The 24,561-nt window shown below is 41.3% G+C and overlaps 1 protein-coding gene across 4 annotated transcripts in view; it reads left to right on the top strand.

Moving 5' to 3' along the window:
• TLK1 (tousled like kinase 1) overlaps positions 1-24,561 on the top strand; it is a 136,169-nt gene that overhangs the window by 98,695 nt on the left and 12,913 nt on the right. For all 4 annotated transcript variants that reach the window (XM_073305809.1, XM_073305808.1, XM_073305811.1 and 1 more), the window contains 6 exons: positions 9,379-9,476; positions 16,464-16,545; positions 17,629-17,720; positions 17,814-17,903; positions 18,695-18,864; positions 21,023-21,158. In XM_073305809.1, coding sequence (XP_073161910.1) covers positions 9,379-9,476; positions 16,464-16,545; positions 17,629-17,720; positions 17,814-17,903; positions 18,695-18,864; positions 21,023-21,158 — 668 coding nt within the window. The remainder of the gene's footprint in view (positions 1-9,378; positions 9,477-16,463; positions 16,546-17,628; positions 17,721-17,813; positions 17,904-18,694; positions 18,865-21,022; positions 21,159-24,561) is intronic.

Raw genomic sequence — 24,561 nt, 5'->3', positions numbered from 1 at the left:
ATCATTGAAAATTTATCTTGCAGATAGTTTTTTGTCCTGTCTGTGATGGGGAGGGATTCTTGATTCCATTGGCAGTCTTTTGATTGATCTGTGTCTTAAGACTGTTGGAGATATATTCATTTAATTTATATTCCAGATAGCAACAACATAGATTTGAGTCAATTATGCAGTATAGGTAATACTTCTTTCCTAGGGGGTAATTTTTCTTAGCGGGTATCATCTTAGAGTAATTCCATAATTACTTGCTTTTGTGTATGGATTGATTTCCAGTCCGCTTTGTAATTATAAAGGTTAACCAGAGAGGCAGTTATTCTAGAAGTAAGGTATTATCCATTCTTTCTAAATTACGTTCCAATTAATTTAAACTTTCTAAGCAGAACTATCTAGAGTGGAAAACTAACAAACAGTACAGGGAAAATATGAAAACATTGTCTCTGACATTTTCTGTTGAACAAGCGTAGACCAATTTACCAATAAATTTATTCTAATGTTTCACATTATAAGCTTGTAGTTGCAAAGAGAGGTATTCTGTTCCCTTCGTGGGTCATTCCACTGAGGCAAGGCTGTCAACTCTGTAAACAGGGGAGTTTGAGTGGGAGTTCTGTTGGAGGAGAAGGTATTTGTGTTTGTTTGGCTTTGTATTGGTAGTATTTGTATGTGTAGAGGCTTGTAGGGGCTTTGTGCTGGAAGAGAAGCTGAGCCCTGATTAGGGGGCGGGGCTTCACTGACTAGGGGTCCTATAAAGGTAGCAGCCAGTCAGGCAGCAGCACAGACAGCTGCAGCAGCACAGGAGCTAGCAAACAGAGCTGTAAACAGGGGAGTTTGAGTGGGAGTTTGAAAGCGGAGTTTGTCTTGTGGTGCTTGTGTGGGGTTTGGTTTTGCTGTGGGTGGTGGTGTTTTGGTGTGGTTTGTGTTTCCCAGATTAACAGGATTTAGGTGGGAAGGCTATGACAGATTCAGAGGTGGCAGTGGGAGTGACCCATGTAGCAGATGACACAATGAAGATGACTGGATGTGGAAGCTGTGGTATGTACATGATCCTGGAGGGGGCACCTGGTAAGAGTTTTGTCTGCATGAAATGCCGTCTGATAGAGCTGATGGAGGAAAAGATCAGAGGTTTGGAGATGCAGGTGGAAAGTCTGGTAGAGTTTAGGAAGGGGTTTGAGCAGATTATGGAGCAAAGACATGAGGTATCTGAAGGGAAAAGCTCAGACTTGCAGATGGAAGCAGGACTAGGGAATTTTGAGGGGAGACTGGGTGAGGAAAGTGGTCAGTGGAAGCATGTGACTAAAAGAACTAGGCAGAGGAAAAGACGGGCTAGTGAAGGAGAAATAGAGCTTCAGAATAGGTTTGCAGAGTTGGAAAATGAAGAAGGGGCTCAGCAGGTAGTCACTGAAGGTGACAGGGCAAGGAAGAAGAGAAGAGCGGTTAGTCCTATAGGAAAAGGGGAAGAGTTAATGGAGATTACACCAAATATGAGCCCCAGGAGGATACAGGATGGGTTAAAAAGGATTACAAGGGAGAATGGGAATGGAAAAAACTTGCAGCCAGAGGGAACAGGGGATAGACTGGAGAATAGCACCGTCACTAGGAAAAGGCAGGTCTATGTGATTGGGGACTCTTTATTGAGAAGAATAGATAGGCCTGTAACCAGAGCTGATCCAGAAAATAGGAGGGTGTGCTGTCTTCCAGGTGCTAAGATACGGGATGTAGACCTGAGGTTAAAAAGGATTCTAAAGGGAGCGGGAAAGAATCCCCTAATTATCCTTCATGTGGGAACAAATGATACGGCTAGATTCTCACTGGAAAGTATTAAGGGAGACTATGTTAGGCTGGGGAGGACGCTTAAGGAAATTGAGGCTCAGGTGATCTTTAGTGGGATTTTGCCTGTTCCTAGAGAAGGGCAACAAAGGTGTGACAAGATTATGACTATCAATAGATGGCTTAGGCAGTGGTGCTATAAGGAGGGCTTTGGGATGTATGGCCATTGGGAGGCATTCATGGATAGAGGACAGTTCTCTCGGGATGGACTTCATCTGAGTAGGGAAGGAAATAGACTTCTAGGATGGAGGCTGGCACAACTGATTAAGAGAGCTTTAAACTAGGAATTTGGGGGAGATGGTTGGGAGATGTCCAGGTAATCTCCACGCCAGAATTTAGCATAGAGTGGAAAGAAAATGAAGTAAGAGTGGATACAGCTGTAGGTAGGAGGAAGGGCAGTGTAGATACAAGTCTAATAGGTTATACTGGTAGTAAAATAACCATGCCTAATAGGGTACAGAATGTGAGTGAGGCCAAACAGCAAAAATTAAGATGTTTGTACACTAATGCAAGGAGCCTAGGTAACAAAATGGAGGAACTAGAGTTACTGGTGCAGGAAGTGAAACCAGATATTATAGGTATAACAGAGACCTGGTGGAATAGTAGTCATGACTGGGCTACAGGTATTGAAGGGTATGTGCTGTTTAGGAAAGACCGAAATAAAGGTAAAGGTGGTGGAGTAGCACTGTATATCAATGATGAGATAGAATGTAAAGAAATAAGAAGCGATGAAATGGATATGACTGAGTCTGTCTGGGCAATAATTAAATTGGGGAAGAAAACTATTAGAGCCTCCCCTAGGATAGTGCTTGGGGTGTGCTATAGACCACCGGGATCTAATTTGGATATGGATAGAGCCCTTTTTAATGTTTTTAATAAAGTAAATACTAATGGAAACTGTGTGATCATGGGAGACTTTAACTTCCCAGATATAGACTGGAGGATGAGTGCTAGTAATAATAATAGGGCTCAGATTTTCCTAGATGCGATAGCTGATGGATTCCTTCAACAAGTAGTTGCTGAACCGACTAGAGGGGATGCCATTTTAGATCTGGTCTTGGCGAGTAATGAGGATCTCATAGAGGAAATGGTTGTAGGGGATAATCTTGGCTCAAGTGATCATGAGCTAATTCAGTTCAAACTGAATGGAAGGATTAACAAAAATAAATCTGCAACTAGGGTTTTTGATTTCAAAAGGGCTGACTTTCAAAAATTAAGGAAATTAGTTAGGGAAGTGGATTGGACTGAAGAATTTATGGGTTTAAAGGTAGAGGAGGCCTGGGATTATTTTAAATTAAAGCTGCAGAAGCTATCGGAAGCCTGCATCCCAAGAAAGGGGAAAAAATTCATAGGCAGGAGTTGTAGACCAAGCTGGATGAGCAAGCATCTTAGAGAGGTAATTAAGAAAAAGCAGAAAGCATATAGGGAGTGGAAGAAGGGAGGGATCAGTAAGGAAAGCTACCTTATTGAGGTCAGAATATGTAGGGATAAAGTGAGACAGGCTAAAAGTCAAGTAGAGTTGGACCTTGCAAAGGGAATTAAAACCAATAGTAAAAGGTTCTATAGTCATATAAATAGGAAAAAAACAAAGAAAGAAGAAGTGGGACCGCTAAAAACTGAGGATGGAGTGGAGGTCAAGGATAATCTAGGCATGGCCCAATATCTAAACAAATACTTTGCCTCAGTCTTTAATAAGACTAAAGAGGATCTTAGGGATAATGGTAGCATGATAAATGGGAATGAGGATATGGAGGTAGACATCACCATATCTGAGGTAGAAGCGAAACTCAAACAGCTTAATGGGGCTAAATCGGGGGGCCCAGATAATCTTCATCCAAGAATATTAAAAGAATTGGCACAAGAAATTGCAAGCCCATTAGCAAGAATTTTTAATGAATCTGTAAATTCAGGGGTTGTACCATATGATTGGAGAATTGCTAACATAGTTCCTATTTTTAAGAAAGGGAAAAAAAGTGATCCAAGTAATTATAGGCCTGTTAGTTTGACATCTGTAGTATGCAAGGTCTTGGAAAAAATTTTGAAGGAGAAGGTAGTTAAGGACATTGAAGTCAATGGTAAATGGGACAAAATACAACATGGTTTTACAAAAGGTAGATCGTGCCAAACCAACCTGATTTCCTTCTTTGAGAGAGTAACAGATTTTTTAGATAAAGGAAACGCAGTGGATCTAATTTATTTAGATTTTAGTAAGGCGTTTGATACTGTGCCACATGGGGAATTATTAGTTAAATTGGATAAGATGGGCATCAATAGGAAAATTGAAAGGTGGATAGGGAATTGGTTAAAGGGGAGACTACAACGGGTCCTACTGAAAGGTGAACTGTCAAGTTGGAGGGAGGTTACCAGTGGAGTTCCTCAAGGATCAGTTTTGGGACCAATCTTATTTAATCTTTTTATTACTGACCTGGGCACAAAAAGTGGGAGTGTGCTAATAAAGTTTGCAGATGATACAAAGCTGGGAGGTATTGCTAATTTAGAGAAGGACAGGGATACCCTACAGGAGGATCTGGATGACCTTGTAAACTGGAGTAATAGGAATAGGATGAAATTTAATAGTGAGAAGTGTAAGGTCATGCATTTAGGGATTAATAACAAGAATTTTAGTTATAAGCTAGGGACGCATCAACTAGAAGTAACGGAGGAGGAAAAGGACCTTGGAGTATTGGTTGATCATAGGTTGACTATGAGCTGCCAATGTGATATGGCTGTGAAAAAAGCTAATGTCGTCTTGGGATGCATCAGGAGAGGTATTTCCAGTAGGGATAAGGAGGTTTTAGTACCGTTATATAAGGCACTGGTGAGACCTCACCTGGAATACTGTGTGCAGTTCTGGTCTCCCATGTTTAAGAAGGATGAATTCAAACTGGAACAGGTACAGAGAAGGGCTACTAGGATGATCCGAGGAATGGAAAACTTGTCTTATGAAAGGAGACTCAGGGAGCTTGGCTTGTTTAGCCTAACTAAAAGAAGGTTGAGGGGAGATATGATTGCTCTCTATAAATATATCAGAGGGATAAATACCAGAGAGGGAGAGGAATTATTTAAACTCAATACCAATGTGGACACAAGAACAAATGGATATAAACTGGCCACTAGGAAATTTAGATTAGAAATTAGACGAAGGTTTCTAACCATCAGAGGAGTGAAGTTTTGGAATAGCCTTCCGAGGGAAGTAGTGGGGGCAAAAGATCTATCTTGCTTTAAGATTAAACTCGATAAGTTTATGGAGGAGATGGTATGATGGGATAACATGGTTTTGGTAATTAAATATTCATGGTAAAGAGGCCCAATGGCCTGTGATGGGTTTTTAGATGGGGTAAGATCCAAGTTACCCGGGAAAGAATTTTCTGTAGTATCTGGCTGATGAATCTTGCCCATATGCTCAGGGTTTAGCTGATCGCCATATTTGGGGTCGGGAAGGAATTTTCCTCCAGGGCAGATTGGAAGGCCCTGGAGGTTTTTCGCCTTCCTCTGTAGCATGGGGCACGGGTCACTTGCTGGAGGATTCTCTGCTCCTTGAGGTCTTCAAACTACAATTTGAGGACTTCAATAGCACAGATATAGGTGTGAGGTCTTTTTTAGGAGTGGTGGGTGAAATTCTGTGGCCTGCATTGTGCAGGAGGTCAGACTAGATGATCATAATGGTCCCTTCTGACCTAAATATCTATGAAACTCTCCCCCCAGTTCATGCAAGTCTAACTCTGTGGAAACAATGGTGCTCAGTAATCTGGCAGAATCACACGTTGTATTGTCACAATTATGAAGTGATATTCACCCAAGAATTCTGAAGGAACTCAAATGTGAAATTGCAGAATTACTAACTGTAGTCTGTAACCTACCATTTAAATCAGCTTCTGTACCAAATGACTGGAAGATAGCTAAATGTGACACAAATTTTTAAAAAGGGCTCCAGAGGTGATCCGGACAATTCCAGGCCAGTAAGCCTGACTTCAGTACCAGGCAAACTGGTTGAAACTATAGTAAAGAACAAAATTGTCAGACACATAGATGAACATAATTTGTTGGGGAAGAGTCAACATGGTTTTTATAAAGGGAAAGTATGCCTCCCCAATCTGCTAGAATTCTTTTAGAGGGTCAACAAGCATGTGGACAAGGGGATCCAGTGGATATAGTGTACTTAGATTTTCAGAAAACCTTTGACAAGGTCTCTCACCAAAGGCTCTTAAGCAAAGTAAGCTGTCATGGGATAAGAGGGAAGGTCCTCTCATGGACTGGTAACTGGCTAAAAGATAGGAAACAAAGTGTAGGAATAAATGGTCAGTTTTCAGACTAGAGAGAGGTAAATAGTGGTGATCCCCAGGGGTATATACTGGGACCAGTCCTATTCAGCATTCATAAATGATCTGGAAAAAGGGGTAAACAGTGAGGTGGGGAAATTTTCAGATAATACAAAACTACTCAAGATAGTTAAGACCCAGGAAGACTGCAAAGAGCTACAAAAGGATCTCTCAAAACTCGGTGACTGGGCAACAAAATGGCAAATGAAATGTAATGTTGATAAATGCAAAGTTATGCACATTGGAAAACATCCCAACTATACATATAAAATGATGGGGTCTAAATTAGCTGTTACCACTCAAGAAAGAGATCTTGGAGTCATTGTGGTTAGGTTTCTGAAAACATCCACTCAATGTGCAGCGGCAGTCAAAAAAGAGAGCAGAATGTTGGGAATCATTAAGAAAGGAATAGATAATAAGACAAAAAGTATCATGTGTCCTCTATATAAATCCATGGTACGCCCACATCTTGAATACTGTGTACAGATGTGGTCGCCCCATCTCAAAAAAGATATATTGGGTTTGGAAAAGGTTCAGAAAAGGGCAACAAAATGATTAGGGGTATGGAGTGGCTTCCGTATGAGGAGAGATTAGTAAGACTGGGACTTTTCAGCTTGGAAAAGAGACGACTAAGGGGGAATATGATAGAGGTCTATAAAATCATGACTTGTGTGGAGAAAGTAAAAAAGGAGGTGTTAATAGGGGTCACCAAATGAAATTCATAGGCAGCAGGTTTAAAACAAACAAAAGGAAATATTTCTTCACACAACGCACAGTCAACCTGTGGAACTCTTTGCCAGAGGATATTGTGAAGGCCAAGACTGTTATAGGGTTCAAAAAAGAACTAGAAAATTCATGGAGGATAGATCCATCAATGGTTATTAGCCAGGATGGGCAGGGATGGTGTCCCTAGCCTCTGTTTGACAGAAGTTGGGAATGAGCGACAGCGAATGGATCGCTTGATGATTACCTGTTCATTCCCTCTGGGGCACCTGGCATTGGCCACTGTTGGAAGACAGGACACTGGCTAGATGGACCTTTGGTCTGACCCAGTATGGCTTATGAACACAGTATGTCAGTGGTTCTCAAACTTTTGTACTGGTGACCCCTTTCACATAGCAAGCCTCTGAGTGTGACCCCCCCTTATAAATTAAAAACACATTTTTATATATTTAACACCATTATAAATGCTGGAGGAAACGCACGGTTTGGGGTGGAGGCTGACCACTCCCAATCCCCCCCAGCCCCTGCCCATGTAATAACCTCATGACCTCCTGAGGGGTCCTGATCCCCAGTTTGAGAACCCCTGCAGTATGTCAGTAGATAAAATATAATGTAGACACTGTGCTAAATAACTGTAATGAACATTTCACAATCTTAAAGAAAAAAAATTGTAGGCTGGTACTTTTAATGTCCCATGTTCACCTATTTTTTGAAAATGAATAGTGCATTATCTGCCAGTATTGATTTCCAGGTTTTATGATGCTCATTCTCTATTAACATAAACAGGATTTCAGATATCATTTCCCTGTTTTTTTAAGGAGTCCCATTTTAAAAGCACTTCTTACTGCTGCTCAGAAATTCTCAAAATCCTTGACTCCCAGTTTGGCTGTGTTAAATATAACAGCTTTGTTCATACCCAACTCTTGTGCTAGACATTACAACATGTGTGAAAGGTGGAGTAGAGTGCATACCAGTGTGATTTTTGTTTTCATTTTAGGACAAAAATGTAAAAATACTGAAGAATATTTTTTGAATCTACCTTTTTTTGAAAGTAGTAATAAAGTTCTAAACTTTCTGTTCACAGTGCTTATTCAGAAATAGTTTAGAAGTACCTTAATCTGAGATGTTTCAGAGGCACAGCCGTGTTAGTCTGTATTCGCAAAAAGAAAATGAGTACTTGTGGCACCTTAAAAATAAATTTGTTAGTCTCTAAGGTGCCACAAGTACTCCTTTTCTTAATCTGAGATGTGTGCAAAATACTACTGGATGGGAACACTAAGAAAGCTAATAAAGAGTGTATTCCATTGACAGCGCAATAGTCATAGTAATAGGATGATGCTGGTGCAATGAATTCATATTTCAGTTAAATTTTAAACTTGTTAAACTCATTTTCTACTTGTAGGAAGCATATTTACTGATGCTAGAACATCAGTTATTAATATCTGTCTTTCTGCAAGTTAAGCACCATTAAATTGTGTACTTGTACTACGGGATATAAATCAGTGATACTCAAGAGAGCCACAATAGTGTGAATTCATTGTAGCGTGTGTGTGTGTGTGTGTGTATGAAACAATGAATGTGTGTGTGTCTGTGTGTGTGTATATATATATAAAATTCCCAAAGCAAATAAGTTAATAACAAAGTGCAAATTGATAACTTAATTTGTTAATAACATAGTAAAAGCATCCTGATTTAATTATTAACCAATCTAAGTTATTAACCAGTCACACAGTGTTTTAATATCATGTGCTGCAAAGAGCTGCATTAAAGAGACACATTAGAGAGCCGCTTGTGAGCCTCCGTCTGAGTATCACTGATATAAATTAATTGTAACTAAAGGATGTTTGAATAGGCAAGTATGGAGAGTACCGATGAGATTTTCAAAGGTGCTTAAATTAGGGGTTTTGCTCCTGATGCACCTAGGTGCCTTTGAAAATCCCACCGTAAGTCTTTGACAACATACATTCAGCATTTGTGATCTCGATAACACATAAACGGGAGAACTCTGAAATTACAAAAATATTCTTTGATCAGTGTTACAGATCAAATGCTTAATTAAATAATATTTAGATTATTATGAATATTATTGCCTAGTCTTGCTTTGTTTCACACTTGAGCTTTAAAATATTTTAAAGCATCTTTTCTAAAACTGCACGTATCTCAATTTTTTTTTTTCCACATTATACATCAATTTCAGACCCAGATAATCTCTCTCCCTGGCTGAGGTACAAAACCAGCTGCCACTCGATTTGAGTAGCATCCCCACAGTACAGGACAAAACTGAACATCCCATTACTTATAGGTTTCATGGAGAGAAGGATTCCTTGAAATTGGCTTAAACCTTATCTCTATGAATTGTTCAGGTATTAAGAGAAAAGCAGTTCAGTTTTCTGGTTCAGCAGCGTTTTGTAATGTAATGTTCCTCCATCACTACCAGTATTGATGCCTGGGTAAAAATATCCTTTTCAAACAGTGAGTAAATTGAGCTTTTATAGTTCATTCATTTCATTTGCAGGAAGAAGCCGAAATACAAGCAGAACTCGAACGTTTGGAAAGAGTTAGAAATCTTCACATACGAGAACTCAAAAGAATAAACAATGAAGACAATTCACAGTAAGCCACTAGATTTTAATTTTGCATGTTTATTCTTAAAATAGTAGTTTAATGTAGTTTAAAAACCACCTTCACCAAAATTGAACAGGATATACTATAACTTTTTATTAGGTGTTCTCTCTTTTTATATTTATCTTGCCTTAAATGGACTGTAATTTTACCTAAAAATAATGGTTATAATATAATTTACAAGGCATATGAGGGATTGAGCATGTAGAGCTGAAAATGCAGAAAATCTAAAACTTGCTACATCACGGTTCTGACATAAAGAATAGTTATGAGGGAGTCTAAAGCAACCCACTCATCTGAAAGTAATGCCTGTAGACATGGTGAAATCTTGATGCACTTGTGGAAATTTTATGTTGGTGTAACACTGTATTCAGCTCTATTGCGGTATTGTTCACGTATTTATCAAAGCTCCAAAAAGCCCAAAAAAGCAAATGACTTAAGTCAAGTATATATTACTGATACCTATTACAGCATTTGAATTTGTGTGGTAATCGATTGTAAGATAAAACTTGCATCTAGAATTAACTGTGACTCTATATATTACATAACTGAGTAAAGTGAGCTCCTCTATAATGGTAGAGGATACCAAAAGTTTAATTTTATGTTTACTGTTTTGTCTATAATGAAACTACATATATGGTTTCAGCACTTCCAAAAGTGTTAAAGTCCACAAATGGATGAGTTTTTAATCAATAATATTTTTAATGGTTGCCATATGCTGTGAAAAGTGTGGTTGCTGTGAAGCTGTAGCATTAGGGCCATATTTTGCCATTGTTTTGAATTCAAGAAGTAACTGACATTGATGTTTTGCATAAAAACCAATGGCACAACAGTGTCCTTTATTAAAGACAAAAATTCTAGACATTAGGTGGCTGTCCAATGTGTAGAACTCAGATGCACTGAACATTTGGTTAACTGAAGAAGAAAGCATACTTAAAATAAAGAAGCAGGATTAACAAGAAGGAACTTACTGATTCTTGGAGAATGGCAGGTTTTGGCTATCCTATGCAGTAGTACCTGGTATGGTTGCCAATTCTGGTTGGACGAATTCCTGGAGATTTCACCACATGACATAATCTTTCATTAAAGATTAATCTTTAAATCCTGGAGACTTGGCAACCCTAGTACCTGGATAGAAAAGCCCAAACTGTGCTTCCTGTTCTGAAATTGAGAACAGTACCTGTCACACAGGCTCTGTAGGAGTCCATGTACGTCAGTGCTGATTTTCTGCAGTAGATGATTATAAATTCTGTGTTGGAAAATGAAAAACTTCCTATCTTGGGTATGTGTTGGGTGGATGGAAGTATGAGTGTACCATCACTTAAAAAATAGATTGGATCCTCTGTTTCTGGTGCTCCTGGAGGACACTGTGTCCCTAGAGCTATGAAATCAACCTCACTGTTATATATGATACCCTGAATTTGGTTGGTGGTACGTATAACTATCTGCTTTTAAAGTGTTTTGTTTTTCTTAGACAAAAGTTTTCATGAACATACAAATAAATTTTGATAATGAGAAATGAAACTTTTGATGTTTCATAGATGGCCACAGTAGATAGTAATGTACTTGTTACTTCTAGTAACTACATGTTACTATGGCTATGCCCGAACACATACTTCAACCCACACTTTTATGTAAACATAAAAACCCAGCTACTGGCAAATCCTAACATGCAAGGCCTTACATAAATTCTGCAGAAAACTAAGGAAGCAGTCCCAGATCAGAGAGAGAAAAGTACATAGCAGTGTCTCACCACTATGGCTCCATGTCTAGTTGGCAGCTGGTGTCAAGTGGAGTGCCCCAGGGGTTGGTCCTGGGGCCGGTTTTGTTCAATATCTTCATAAATGATCTGGAAGATGGTGTGGATTGCACTCTCAGCAAATTTACGGATGATACTAAACTAGGAGGAGTGGTAGATACGCTGGAGGGCAGGGATAGGACACAGAGGGACCTAGACAAATTAGAAGATTGGGCCAAAAGAAATCTGATGAGGTTCAATAAGGATAAGTGCAGGGTCCTGCACTTAGGACAGAAGAACCCAATGCACCGCTACAGACTGGGGCCCAAATGGCTAGGCAGTGGTTCTGCGGAAAAGGACCTAGGGGTGACAGTGGACGAGAAGCTGGATATGAGTCAGCAGTGTGCCCTTGTTGCCAAGAAGGCCAATGGCATTTTGGGATGTATAAGTAGGGGCATAGCGAGCAGATCGAGGGACGTGATTGTCCCCCTCTATTCGACATTGGTGAGGCCTCATCTGGAGTACTGTGTCCAGTTTTGGGCCCCACACTACAAGAAGGATGTGGATAAATTGGAGAGAGTCCAGTGAAGGGCAACAAAAATGATTAGGGGTCTGGAACACCTGACTTATGAGGAGAGGCTGAGGGAACTGGGATTGTTTAGTCTGCAGAAGAGAAGAATGAGGGGGGATTTGTTAGCTGCTTTCAACTACCTGAAAGGGGGTTCCAGAGAGGATGGTTCTAGATTATTCTCAGTGGTAGAAGAGGACAGGACAAGGAGTAATGGTCTCAAGTTGCAGTGGGGGAGGTTTAGGTTGGATATTAGGAAAAACTTTTTCACTAGGAGGGTGGTGAAACACTGGAATGCGTTGCCTAGGGAGGTGGTGGAATCTCCTTCCTTAGAAGTTTTTAAGGTCAGGCTTGACAAAGCCCTGGCTGGGATGATTTAATTGGGGATTGGTCCTGCTTCGAGCAGGGGGTTGGACTAGATGACCTCCTGAGGTCCCTTCCAACCCTGATATTCTATGATTCTATGCTGGAAACAACATGGTGAGAGGATTCTTAATACACATGTGGTGGGTGCACAATAGCTCCAGCTACAACAAATACAAGAATCATACCTACTCGGATTATTCTTATCATGGATCTCTGTCATAACCGCTGTACTCATCTGATCAACAGTTAAAAACAAAATTGCACACTTTATGAAGGAGAAATACACATACCCCGTCACATCTTACAAAGCCTGATGGATTCAGGGAGTTTGTTACAGTATGGGCATGGGTAAACTGAATTTCTCCTATTGGGATCCAGGAAGGACCCCCCTTAGCCTAAGGGGAGGATCCATAGGACCTGGAAACCAAATTATTCCGGGGGACAACTAATGAAATAGCAGGCACAGGAATGCAGTCAAAGGGTCAAATGAAGGGAACCTGATGGGGACACCAAGCAGAGAACCCCGGACAGCGCCCACTGCTCCTCGAAGGTATCAGGGGAGCCAGTGGACGCCACCCGGAGGAACTCTGCCCGGATGCATGAACGGGCGGAGGATCGGAAATAGGCCCCACAGTCACAGGAGGTCCCGTCCTTCAACCTCCCCTCCCTAGTTTTATAGATGGCCATTTTAGCCAGGGCCAGGAGGAGGTTGACTAGGAGGTCCCGTGACTTTGTGGGGCCAAAGATAGGGAGTGTGTAGATGAGGAGGTGAGGGGGAAAGTGCAGCCAAAAACGTAACAGGATATCTAAGAGGAGCCAGAATAGGGGCTGCAAGTTGGTGCACTCCAGGTAAACGTGCGTCAGGGTCTCCCTCAACCTCAGAGGGGGCAGGTGCCCAGGACGGGGGTAAACCGCACCAAGTACATGTTTGTGCTCACGGCCCTGTGAAGGAGCCACCAACTGATATCCCCAGCGGGCCTTGGGACTAGGGTGGAATATAGGCTGGCCTACCTGGGCTCCTCACCCTCTAGAGGTGGCAGGAGGTCCCGTCACTTTGTGTCGGGGTGGGACGCAAGGGTAAGGAAGTAAAGGGTGTGGAGCACGAGCATGTATAGCTGTTTCCTTGGCACAGTCTGAAAACAAACCGGCTGCAAATTGTGCAGCCGGCTCACATTGAAGGGACTAGGGGGAAGCCAGTCGGGTCTATGGGGCAGGGGCCCAATGAAAAGGTCTGGAGGGCCTGGGGTGGAAGGTGGGCAGGGCATGCCCTCTCGCAGGACCCGGTCAAGGTAGGCCTGAGCAGCGGGTGATAAGGTGGCCCTCACCTCCTGAAGTACGCACCAGGGAGTATGAGGCCTGGAGAGCCCCATGCGCCGTGCAAGCATCAGGGGATCCAGCCAGTCTCCCTGGTCGTAGGCCAGGAGGTCTCCCGACTCTGGTGACTTCTGCCAGGACCAACCTTTGGTGCACTGAGGGGGACTCCGCCATCTGCACACGGAGCTGGGGGTTGTGTAGCAGGGGCTCCGTGAGGAGATCTGCCCCCTTGGTGGCTGCCACGGACCTGGTAGCTGAGAACAGTTTCCAGGTCCGGAGTAGGTCCTGGTAGAACACCGGCAGCCCGGAGAGGTCCTGCGGAAGACCTCTTGGATGGAGATAAAGGAGCTGCCGGTCATATTGGAGCCCTTGGAAGCGGCGCAGAAAGGTGTGTGCCAGTACTCTCCACGCCAGACTACCTGAACTTTAAAGGAGCCTCTGTAGGGTCTGCATAGGCACTTCAGGCCCTGCCCTCCCTCCTCCAGGGGCAGGTGGAGGACCCCGCAGAGACCCAGTGCGCTTCTGGCCAAAAGAACTCCAGAATCGCCATCCGGAAGTTGGCCAGCAAACCCAGGGCCGGGACTAGGGTGTTGAGCCAGTACCAGAGCATGGACAGGACTAGTAGATTAAGCACCAGTGCCCTCCCTCAAAGGGAGAGGCACCGAAATAGTATTGTCCATTTCTGCAGCCGCTCTGTCACCCTGGCCTCTAAACCATACCAGTTTGCTGGCGGAGACGGACGCGTAGCAGAAAGGTAAATGCCAAGATAGAGCGGCAGACCCGCGCTCCACCAAATGGCCTGAAGCTCGGATGGGAGGGAGCTCACCTGTTACCCGTCCCTGACCAGCAGGCCAGAGCTCTTGACCCAGTTGACCCGGGTGGAGGAGGCTGCCAAGTAGACGGCCTGGCAAGCCTCCACCCGTGCCAAGTTGCCTGGGTCCTGGACCACGAGGAGCATGTTGTTGGCTCTTGCAGCACCAACCCTGTCAACCTCCGACAGAGGAGACAAAGGAAGGGCTTGATTGCCAGAGCGTACAGCTGGCCCGAGAGGGGGCACCCCTGCCGTACTCCCCGCCCGAAGCTGACCAACTCAGTCAGGGTCCAGTTGAGTCTGACCAGACACCCTGCGGAGGCGTAAAGCACTGGAGAAAATGCGCAAACTGGGGTCTGAAGCCTAACGCTCGCAGTGTCCAGGAGATACCCATGGTCCACCCTGTTGAACACCTTCTCCTGATCCAGGGACAACTGGTCCTTTCTCCTAGGCACAACTGACTTTGTCCTTGGCACAAAGACTAGGACTACTTTACCCCTGTTAGTTCTGAGTGGGTGGGAAGAGGTCTACGGTAGAAGATGGCTAAGCCCCACAACCTGAGAATGTTAGTGGGAAATGAACAGATTCAAAAAGGCTGATGATTTGCACATGTGACTATTAAGAACAGGACACTATAAAAAATATTAAAGCATTGCCACAATTCATTGTTGAAGAAACATATTACAATAATATACAATGCTACAGATGTAAATTTAGGAAATCCCACATATTGGCAAAAAGATAATCAAATCATTCCCATTCTCCCGTCAGCCTCGGGGCAGCAGGGACACGCTTTGTCTGGGCCAGCAGGAGAAAGAAAACCCTTGGCCCCTTTAAGAACTTGTACATGAGCCCTCCTCTCCTTATGGACACTTAGCCTCTTTATGGGCTTATGAAGGAGCTCTGTGGCTCATTGGTTGGACAGAAGAGTGCAGCATAAGCCTATGTCTCCCTTGCATCCAAAGGGAGGAATTATAATTCCTGCCCTGGGATGCCATCCTGTGCTGAGAAGGAAAGCTTCCCCTCCCTCCTCCTGGGATTAGAGTAAGAATAGATTTTGGGGCCTTGCTGGTGGGTAACACTAGTTTTGGGGCTGGGAAGGAAGGAAATTTTCCCTCAGTGAAGTTTGGCTTGGACAAAGTACATTTTTCAACTTCTTCTCAGCAGCCCAGGGACCTGAAGGGTGGGATAGGTTGTAAAAATTAATTTTATTGCAGCTTGATAGGTGTGCAGTGCAGGTAATTGTTCCAAAGTGGTCCACTTCCCTGGTGCACTGGAATTGGAAGTGGATTAAGAGAAGGCATCTCGTAAAGAAAGTGGAGAATGAGGTTGGTGCTCCTAATGTCTGGCATAATAAGGACATAGCCCCCTCTTCTCCACTTCCTTTACCCTTGTATGAGGGAAGGGTGGTAGGGTCCCAGCATGTTTATGGGGTGGGGGCTGTTGGTATGGGTAGAACAGGTTATCAAGAAAGGGTGGCCTGTCCTGGACAAGTTACTGCCAAATAGGTCCAAGGTGGGTTACTTAAAGTTGCAGCCTAATTAAACCACCTTCCTGGTGTCTTGTCTTCCTGTAGTATATTGGACATGGGACAAAGGCTAAACTGAGGGATGGGGGAAGGAAAAAGGAATGTTAGGAAATATTTTGGGTTTGTTTTTCTTTTGAAAACAAACAAGGAACTGGAACTAGTGATGTAAAATGCAAATAGAAAATAAAATTTGTGTTGTCACTGATCCAATAAAATTTGAAAATCAAAAGTAGCTCGAACACTTTTTCCCAGACAGTACATACCCAAAAGAACAGCTGAAATTTTGTTTCTCATTGGACTCAACTCACATATAGTAAAAATATAAACAGTTAAAAGCTTAATGGTAAAACTTAGACTTCTCATAATCTCTCAAAAAAGACTTGAACAAAACTAAGTGTCTGAATGGCAGTGTTTTGGTAGCAGTTGTTGATTTAATACCATATAATGATAACATTAATTTACTATTTTAAAAACTGCATAGCTATATTACACAGTGCTGCCTTAAAATTATATTTAGTTGAATATTACTGAACAGGGTTTTTCTCTTATCAAAAAATACTCGGATAAATTAGGTTATAATGATAATATGAAGGGACCTAGAATAGAGCTTGAAATGTATCTGTTACTTGAAGTCTTCCTACTTTCTTTTTAAGGTTCAAAGATCATCCCACATTAAATGAACGATATTTGTTACTTCATTTACTTGGTCGAGGTGGCTTCAGTGAAGTATATAAGGTAATCTGTATTTTGGTCTGCCAATGTAATATTTCATAGCCACATAAGTTTATATATATAATTTTCTTACTTTTGATCTCCCGGACTAAGGGACTAAGAAGGTTCTAGTTAGACGTGACAAACCCATGGAAAAAAATGCAGAAATTGAGCTTGTTTTTGGCTTAATTGGCTTGTCAGTTGCTTGTTGGCTTGTTTTTGGCTTGTAGCTTGTTTGGCTTGTAGCTTGTTGCTTCTTTTTTTTATCAGCTCCTGGCAAGCAGGGGCAAAGGGGGGAGAGAGTCAGGGGTGCACAGCGGGCCCACCACAATCCCAGACTGCACACCTGGGGGATCTAGTCACATAGAGTGTTGGGTTCTTAGGGATTGGCTTGATTTTTGGCTTATTGTGAAAGTTGGGGTGCTTATTTACCCGTGAAAGTTGGCAACTGTGGTTCTAAAATAGTAGTACTTCTTAAACAAAGGCTGGAAAAACTCCTTAGCTTATTTATGGAGGGAGAGAGCATCACTGAGCTGAGCATCACTGATCATACTTATGTAATCAATAGACAAAGGCTCCATTGGTAATAGGGAAGAAGCCAGGATTGTGACTGTAGACTTGCTGATATGTAAACTAAGGAAAATGCATTACACAAATTGGAAAATTAGGGACTTGTGGTACAGCCATAGAAGGGAGTGCGTGCCACTGAAATGAGCCTTTGTGAACCCAAACATAGATGTAACCTCTTGGTTAGTCATAGCTTCTCCGGATACATTTATTTTTCTGAATATAAAATTGGCAGAAGTCTTGCTGGATAAGAAAATATCTGAGGAAAGTGGAACAAAATTGTCAATGTTATGATAAGCTATCTAGTGCAACACCATGGCTCTAGAAACTGCATGTAGTGTTACTTGTGTAATAAAGTTTGTATACGTCAAATTAAGTGGGTCTTCACGATTATGAAGTGTTTTTCTATAACACATCTGTATAATTTCATTTTGCTTAATTTGTCTGTAGATCTGTGGATTATATGCTGAATTTGGACCTTTTTGGGTGTTGTTTTTTTTGTCATCTTTGGTTGTAATTGTCCCATATCTGGTTTTCTAGGCTTTTGATCTTTATGAACAAAGATACGCTGCTGTGAAAATACACCAACTTAACAAAAGCTGGAGAGATGAGAAGAAAGAAAACTACCACAAGTAAATATTAATAATTTAGGATTCTTGTGGTAAATTGAACTGTGTTCTGTTGATCATGGAAAGTTAACAAACATCTTAAACATCTTCTTTTAGACATGCCTGCAGAGAGTATAGAATACACAAAGAACTGGATCACCCCAGGATAGTTAAACTCTATGACTACTTCTCCCTGGATACAGATACGTAAGTGAAATGACACTGGTTTTAGAACATTCCAAGTATTCTTAATACCTTACTTTTATTAAAATGAAGACTGTATTTGAACATTAAGGGTGAGATCCTCACCTCAGCTCTGACCTCATTATCTAAAATGACTGGAGCAATAATGTAAAGGGGCATTAAAAGCCCCAGTTCTGGCTGGTAGAAAATTCCCCATGGTGCAGACATTGTGGAAGACAGTCGTAAGGCTGCCTTCTGGGGACGCCCTCGTATAAGGGGCATGTTGGGATGGACTGCAGCACACAGTGCTGCAAGTGAGTCCAGGTAGCACTGTAGTACATAGGACAGCCCAGGGAAGCTACTGCAACTTAGACAGACCTCCAGGGCTGTCTTAGTTACACCAGGGGCTTCTCCAGTTCCCTGTGCAGCCAGGATTAGGAGTATCCATAACCACTACCATGCTTCCCTTGGGCTGTGCCTTTAAGATACCCAGCACAGAAGTTCACTGTAAGAGATTACACTATGTTTTTTATCAAGAAACTTGTCTAAGTATGCAAAAAGGAAAGTTTTTACATGGCCTCACTAATATTTGTGTAGTCTCTTTTCTGTTGAATACAAATGCTTTGATGTTGGGTTTTTAATTAACTAGTTATGCCAGTTTCCCTTAATTAAAAAAGCTAGATTATTTTATTCATATAAATGAAATTGTTAACTTGTCATTATCAGTCTTTAATTTTTTTTCATATGATTGTGCAGTTAGATGGCAATTTGTACCCTGCCTTATCTGACGCTGTATTTCTGAATTTTTACTCTAGGTTTTGTACGGTGTTGGAGTACTGCGAAGGCAATGATTTGGATTTTTATCTCAAGCAACATAAACTGATGTCAGAGAAGGAGGCTAGGTCCATTGTAATGCAAATAGTAAATGCACTACGGTATCTCAATGAGATCAAGCCCCCTATTATACACTATGATCTTAAGCCAGGTAAATGAAAAAAGTTACAGCAGAAAATGCAATAATTTTGTTCTCTCGTATTTTATTTGTAATCCGTGTTGGAAAATCTCAGATTAATTTCTGGTTGTCAGTTCTTAAACATCTCCAAAATCCATCTTTCTCTTACATCTTTACAGCTGAAACCTTTGTCTGTTCTTTGCTAACACTTGCCTCAACTCATTAATTATTTTGTGTTTTTAATTTATGGGGTAAGTCCCTGTCACAAGGTGCAGCCCTCATCGCCAGACTGGCGCCTCCTGCTGGTCATGCTGGGGATTAGCTCGAGGCAGATGCCCACATATGCGGTCTGCACACCAGCACTCTGTCTCTGCTCCTGCCTACGGCTCCTCTATTAGCTCCCAAAACGGCAGCATCCTCTTCTCAACTCAGCCCTCTGGCTAGATCGTCATCTGTTTCCCCTTTCCAGGAGGGGATCTCTGTCCAACAGTTGAGCCACTTCCCCAGTGACGAGTTCGGGGGGAGACCCAGGCCAACCCACTAATGTGGCCCAGGAACTCAGTAAGTAGCAGCCTCTTGCTGCTGCTCTATAAACTCAGTCAGTGCTGCTGTATTTCCCTGGGCCACTTCTCCGTGGCCCTAGCACCTTCTTTGCCCTTACCTCAGTGCATTCAGCTGGGCTCCCTGCAGCAGCTCACCCTACTCGTCCCTTTTATCTGAGCGTCCCTTTTATCTGAGCCTTCCGGGCCTGGGTTGCTCCCTGCATCTCCTCCCTAATTGGCTGTACTTCACAGAGCCTCTCTGGGCTGCTGGGAGGACTCACTTCCATTACTCCTTCCTGGGAGGGCATGATTAACCCCTTTTATGCCTGTGTGGGGTACATACCCCATCACAGATCCAGAGAACATGACGGACACCTTCAGAAATACAAAGAAAATAATTTTTTGTTTCATTCCCCTCTGGTCTTTCCAGAATGCTGCTGTGAAAATCATTTCCCTTTATTGCGCATTTTCCTTGTCTACTCAAATCCTTTCACTGGCTATCCTATCACTGATATCCTATTTCACTGGATATCACTGGCTATCCTATCACTGGCTAGTTAAGGATTTTGCCTTCACATTGAAGTCTCTGTGTAATTGCACTCATGCCTACAAGTGTTGTCCTTCTTTGCTATAATCAGGCCTCTTTCCTAGCTGCTCCCTTTGTATCCTCCTTCCACTGTTATCTTCATGTCCTCTTCCATGCTATCCCCTTATGCCTGGAACACTCCAATTTTTCTTGCATGTCTAATGACCATCATCTTTATTCAGTTCTCTCCTTAAATCTTAGTGGATGCGTCTTCCAATGGAGAAGTCTTCCAATAATGACTCAGCATAGAGTAAATAAAGTGAAAGTGACCATTTTAAACAGATTTACACCATCTTCTACCTTGGGGCTTCATTTGGCCATCTAGTTTGTTAGTACTCTCTTTGTGAATCTTAAATTGTTAACTCCTTAAGACAAAGCTACATCAACTGTACAACATCAAGCTACCGCTTAATAAGTAGGACACTGTTAACATGGATTTCTTCTAGAGAGGATAGAGTTGTATGGTATGCATGCTCTTTTGCACAGTTCCAGGGATGACTGTTCTCATATAGAACAATTCTGAATATATTTTTATTAAGACAATTTACATTCTCTTTCAAAAATATTAAATTAAGATTGGTAAAAAAAAATTGTTTAAATAATGAATAAAGTATAATGCTAAAGAAAAACAAAAATAATATGAGAAATTCACTGTGCAGTTTAAAAACATGAGGGGGAGGTCCTTGGCCTGTCTGTAGCCCCTTTGCACTGTTTTTGGGGGGCATATAGAGGCTGGCCTTAAAGCCAATTTAACCAGCTTCCTGTGAATTCTGTGATGCTGGTAGAACATGTTTTTGGGACAATAAGTGGGGAAAAAGCACCATAGCCAGAGTTGCTGTGATCTGGTGTTTCCCAGCTACCCAGTCAGTCCCTTGGGGGGCCACTGCAGTTGGGAGAAACGTAGAACTGCACAAGGGGTCAGTGATTTGAGTAGGAGGGTAGAAAGGTGGTGTTCAGCTGTTTCAGCTGTATCAGGCACTGCTGCAGATTGAACCTATTAAGAAGCACTTATTTAGTATTTTTGTGATAAGATTGCACATTCATAATTTTTTGTTATTGTTAGGTAACATCCTTCTAGTAGATGGAACAGCATGTGGAGAAATAAAAATCACTGATTTTGGTCTCTCTAAAATAATGGATGATGACAGCTATGGTGTGGATGGAATGGACTTAACTTCACAAGGGGCAGGAACTTATTGGTAATTTTAAGTTTGGACAGATATGTTGTTTAAACTCTTATTGTTCAAATTTCAATTATGTAAAATCAGTTTTACACAGATACCTAGGATTAAAAGCATCAGATGTAAAATGGTGAAAGGAAAATGATTTATATGCAACATTTGGTCTGTGGATCTTAGTGCTCAAGAAACATCATAATACTGAATTTTGTAGGATGCATAATATAATAAAATGTTTATAGGAGTACAAATAACGTCTACAGTTACATTAGCTAATCTGTTTTCAAATCTGGGGATCAGCTAAAGTAAGAAAGAATCACCCTGGCCCAAAGCATAGAGTTGGACAGTTAGGTGCAATATGAGGGTTTTAGTATGGGGTTTTTTCCCCCAAAGTGTTGGGTGTTGGAAAAATGAAGTTAGACTAGGAGGACCTTTGATTACTTCTAGTATGGCAATTCCTATGTTTCTGTTTTTACTTCTCCTGTGGAAGTCAATTTATACTTCACTCATCATCTTCCAGGAAGGCAGCAGCCAGGATATATATTTGAACATTCTGAAAGAATCACCATTTTAGTTCAGAATGTTATAAACATGTTTTCCAAGAAGAAAATATATATTAAACCCTTTGACTTTTGGTAGTTCATGACAGCCATCCCAAGAGTGATGGGTTTGCATAGATGCTTAGTACTGGGAAATTTTAGTGGGAGAAATGTTATCAATTCCAAGAACTTCAGATCCCCAGATCATCATCTTCAGATAGACCATGTATACGCACACATTAAAATAATTCCTTTAGTCTTAAAGGTTCAGTTGACTGGAAAACTGACCAGCCATACTATATGTGTAGGGATAATATATATATTGCAGTTTTTATTACATATGTACATATAGGATAAATCTACTGTGTTAGTATAAAAATGTTATAGAGTGTTTTCCAGTATTGTGTATGTTAATTAAAATTTGTACACTAGGTTAGACCCTTAGGAGGACCTTTGAGAATTAGGCATTTCTCATATGCGTGCCTGAAATCTTCATTACCATGCAGTGAAATTGCAACATATGTCCTAAACGAAGCATTTTAAAAAATGTATGCCTAAATACATTTCCCAGATCAGCACAAGTGTAAAAGTCTTATGGAAAAGTAAGACTGAATACACTGTGACCTCTCACTTTATGCAAAAGCCCAAAAACTATGAAGGGCATGGCCAGTTTATATCTTCATATGACTATTTATTTGAAAAATGTATGTGGGAAGTGGAGGGGGTGCCCGCTTCTCCTGCTACTTGGAGAGTTTAAGGCCAGAAAGGACCATCAGATCATCTAGCCTGACCTTCTTCATATTACAGGCCACCAACACCATCCAGCACCTGCACGTTAAACCCAACAACCAAAATTAGACCAAAATATTACAACCCACAGGAGACTAGCCTATTCAGTGCCACAGACAGAGAATAGGAGGGACCAAGGTGCACCAGGGCTCAAGGCCCCAACAGTGGCAGGGAAATGATTAAATGAGATACAACTAAATAATCATGCTACGTGACCCACATCCAGACTCTGTAGAGGAAGGCAAAAAAACTAGGGCTGTCAAGCAATTTAAAAAATTAATTGTGATTAATCGTGCTGTTAAACAATAATAGAAATACCATTTATATAAATATTTTGGATGTTTTCCACTTTTCAAGTACATTGATTTCAATTACAACACAGAATACAAAGTATACAATGCTCACTTTATATTTATTTTTATTATAAATATTTGCACTGTAAAAATAAAAGAAATGGTATTTTTCAATTCACTTAATACAACTACTATAGTGCAATCTCTTTATCGTGAAAGTTGAACTTACAAATATAGAATTATGTATTAAAAAAACTGCATTCAAAAATAAAAAAATGTAAAACTTTAGAGCCTACAAGTCCACTCAGTCCTATTTCTTGTTCAGGCAGTCGCTCAGACAGACAAGTTTGTTTACATTTGCAGTAGATAATGCTGCCCACTTCTTGGTTACATCACCTGAAAGTGAGAATAGGTGTTCTCATGGCACTGTTGGAGATGGTGTTGCAAGATATTTACGTGCCAGATGCAGTAAAGATTCATATGTCTCTTCATGCTTCATCTACCATTCTAGAGGACGTGCGTCCATGCTGATGATGGGTTCTGCTCGATAACAATGTTCATTTTCATCATCTGAGTCAGATGCCACCAACAGAAGGTTGATTTTCATTTTTGGTGGTTCGGGTTCTGTAGTTTCTGCATTGAAAACTTCTGAAAGCATGCTCCACACCCCGTCTCTCTCAGATTTTGGAAGGCACTTCATATTCTTAAACCTTGGTTCAAGTGCCGTAGCTATCTTTAGAAATCTCACATTGGTACCTTCTTTGTGTTTTGTCAAATCTGCAGTGAAAAAGGTGTTTCTTAAAACGAACAACATGCTGGGTCATCATCTGAGACTGCTATAACATGAACTATATGGCAGAATGCAATAGAACAGGAGACATACAATTCTCCCTGAAGGAGTTGAGTTACAAATTTAATTAATGCATTATTTTTTTAACCAGAGCCATCAGCACGGAAGCATGTTCTCTGGAATGGTGGCCAAAGCTTGAAGGGGCATACGAATGTTTAGCATATCTGGCACGTAAATATCTTGCAATGCCGGCTACAGAAGTGCCATGTGTACGTCTGTTCTCACTTTCCGGTTACACTGTAAATAAGAAGTGGGCAGCATTATCTCCCGTAAATGTAAACAAACTTGTTTGTCTTAACAATTGGCTGAACAAGAAGTAGGACTGAGTGGACTTGTAGGCTCTAAAGTTTTACATTTTGTTTTTGAGTGCACAAAAATCTACATTTGTAAGTTGTACTTTCACGATAAAGAGATTGCACTATGGTATTCGTATGAGGGGAATTGAAAAATACTATTACTTTTATCATTTTTACAGTGCAACTATTTATAATTAAAAAATATAAAGTAAGCACTGTACACTTCGTATTCTGTGTTGTAATTGAAATCAATATATTTTAAAATGTAGAAAAACATCCATAATATTTAATAAATGTCAATTGGTATTCTGTTGTTTAACAGTGCAATTAAAGCTGCAATTAATAGCGATTCATTTTTTTGAGTTAATAGTGTGAGATAACTGTGATTAATCAACAGCCCTAAAAAAGCCCCCAAGGTCACTGCCAGTCTGACCTAGGGGAAAATTCCTTCCTGACCCCGCATATGAGAATCAGTTAGACCCTGAGTACGTGAGCAAGAACCAATCAGCCAAGCACCTGGGAGAGAGAATGCTTGATGCTGCCTTAGAGCTCTGTCCAATATCTCATCTCCAGCTGTGGGTCCTCCCTAATGTTTCAAAGAAAGGAGAAAAAAACACCCACCCAGAATATACTGGGGAGCAAATGAATAATCCCTTA

The sequence above is a fragment of the Lepidochelys kempii genome, chromosome 11 (assembly GCF_965140265.1).
Source record: "Lepidochelys kempii isolate rLepKem1 chromosome 11, rLepKem1.hap2, whole genome shotgun sequence".
Taxonomy (NCBI): Eukaryota; Metazoa; Chordata; order Testudines; family Cheloniidae; genus Lepidochelys; species Lepidochelys kempii.
Note: the sequence above shows the minus strand (reverse complement) of the source record. Positions and strands in the feature narration are given on the sequence as shown.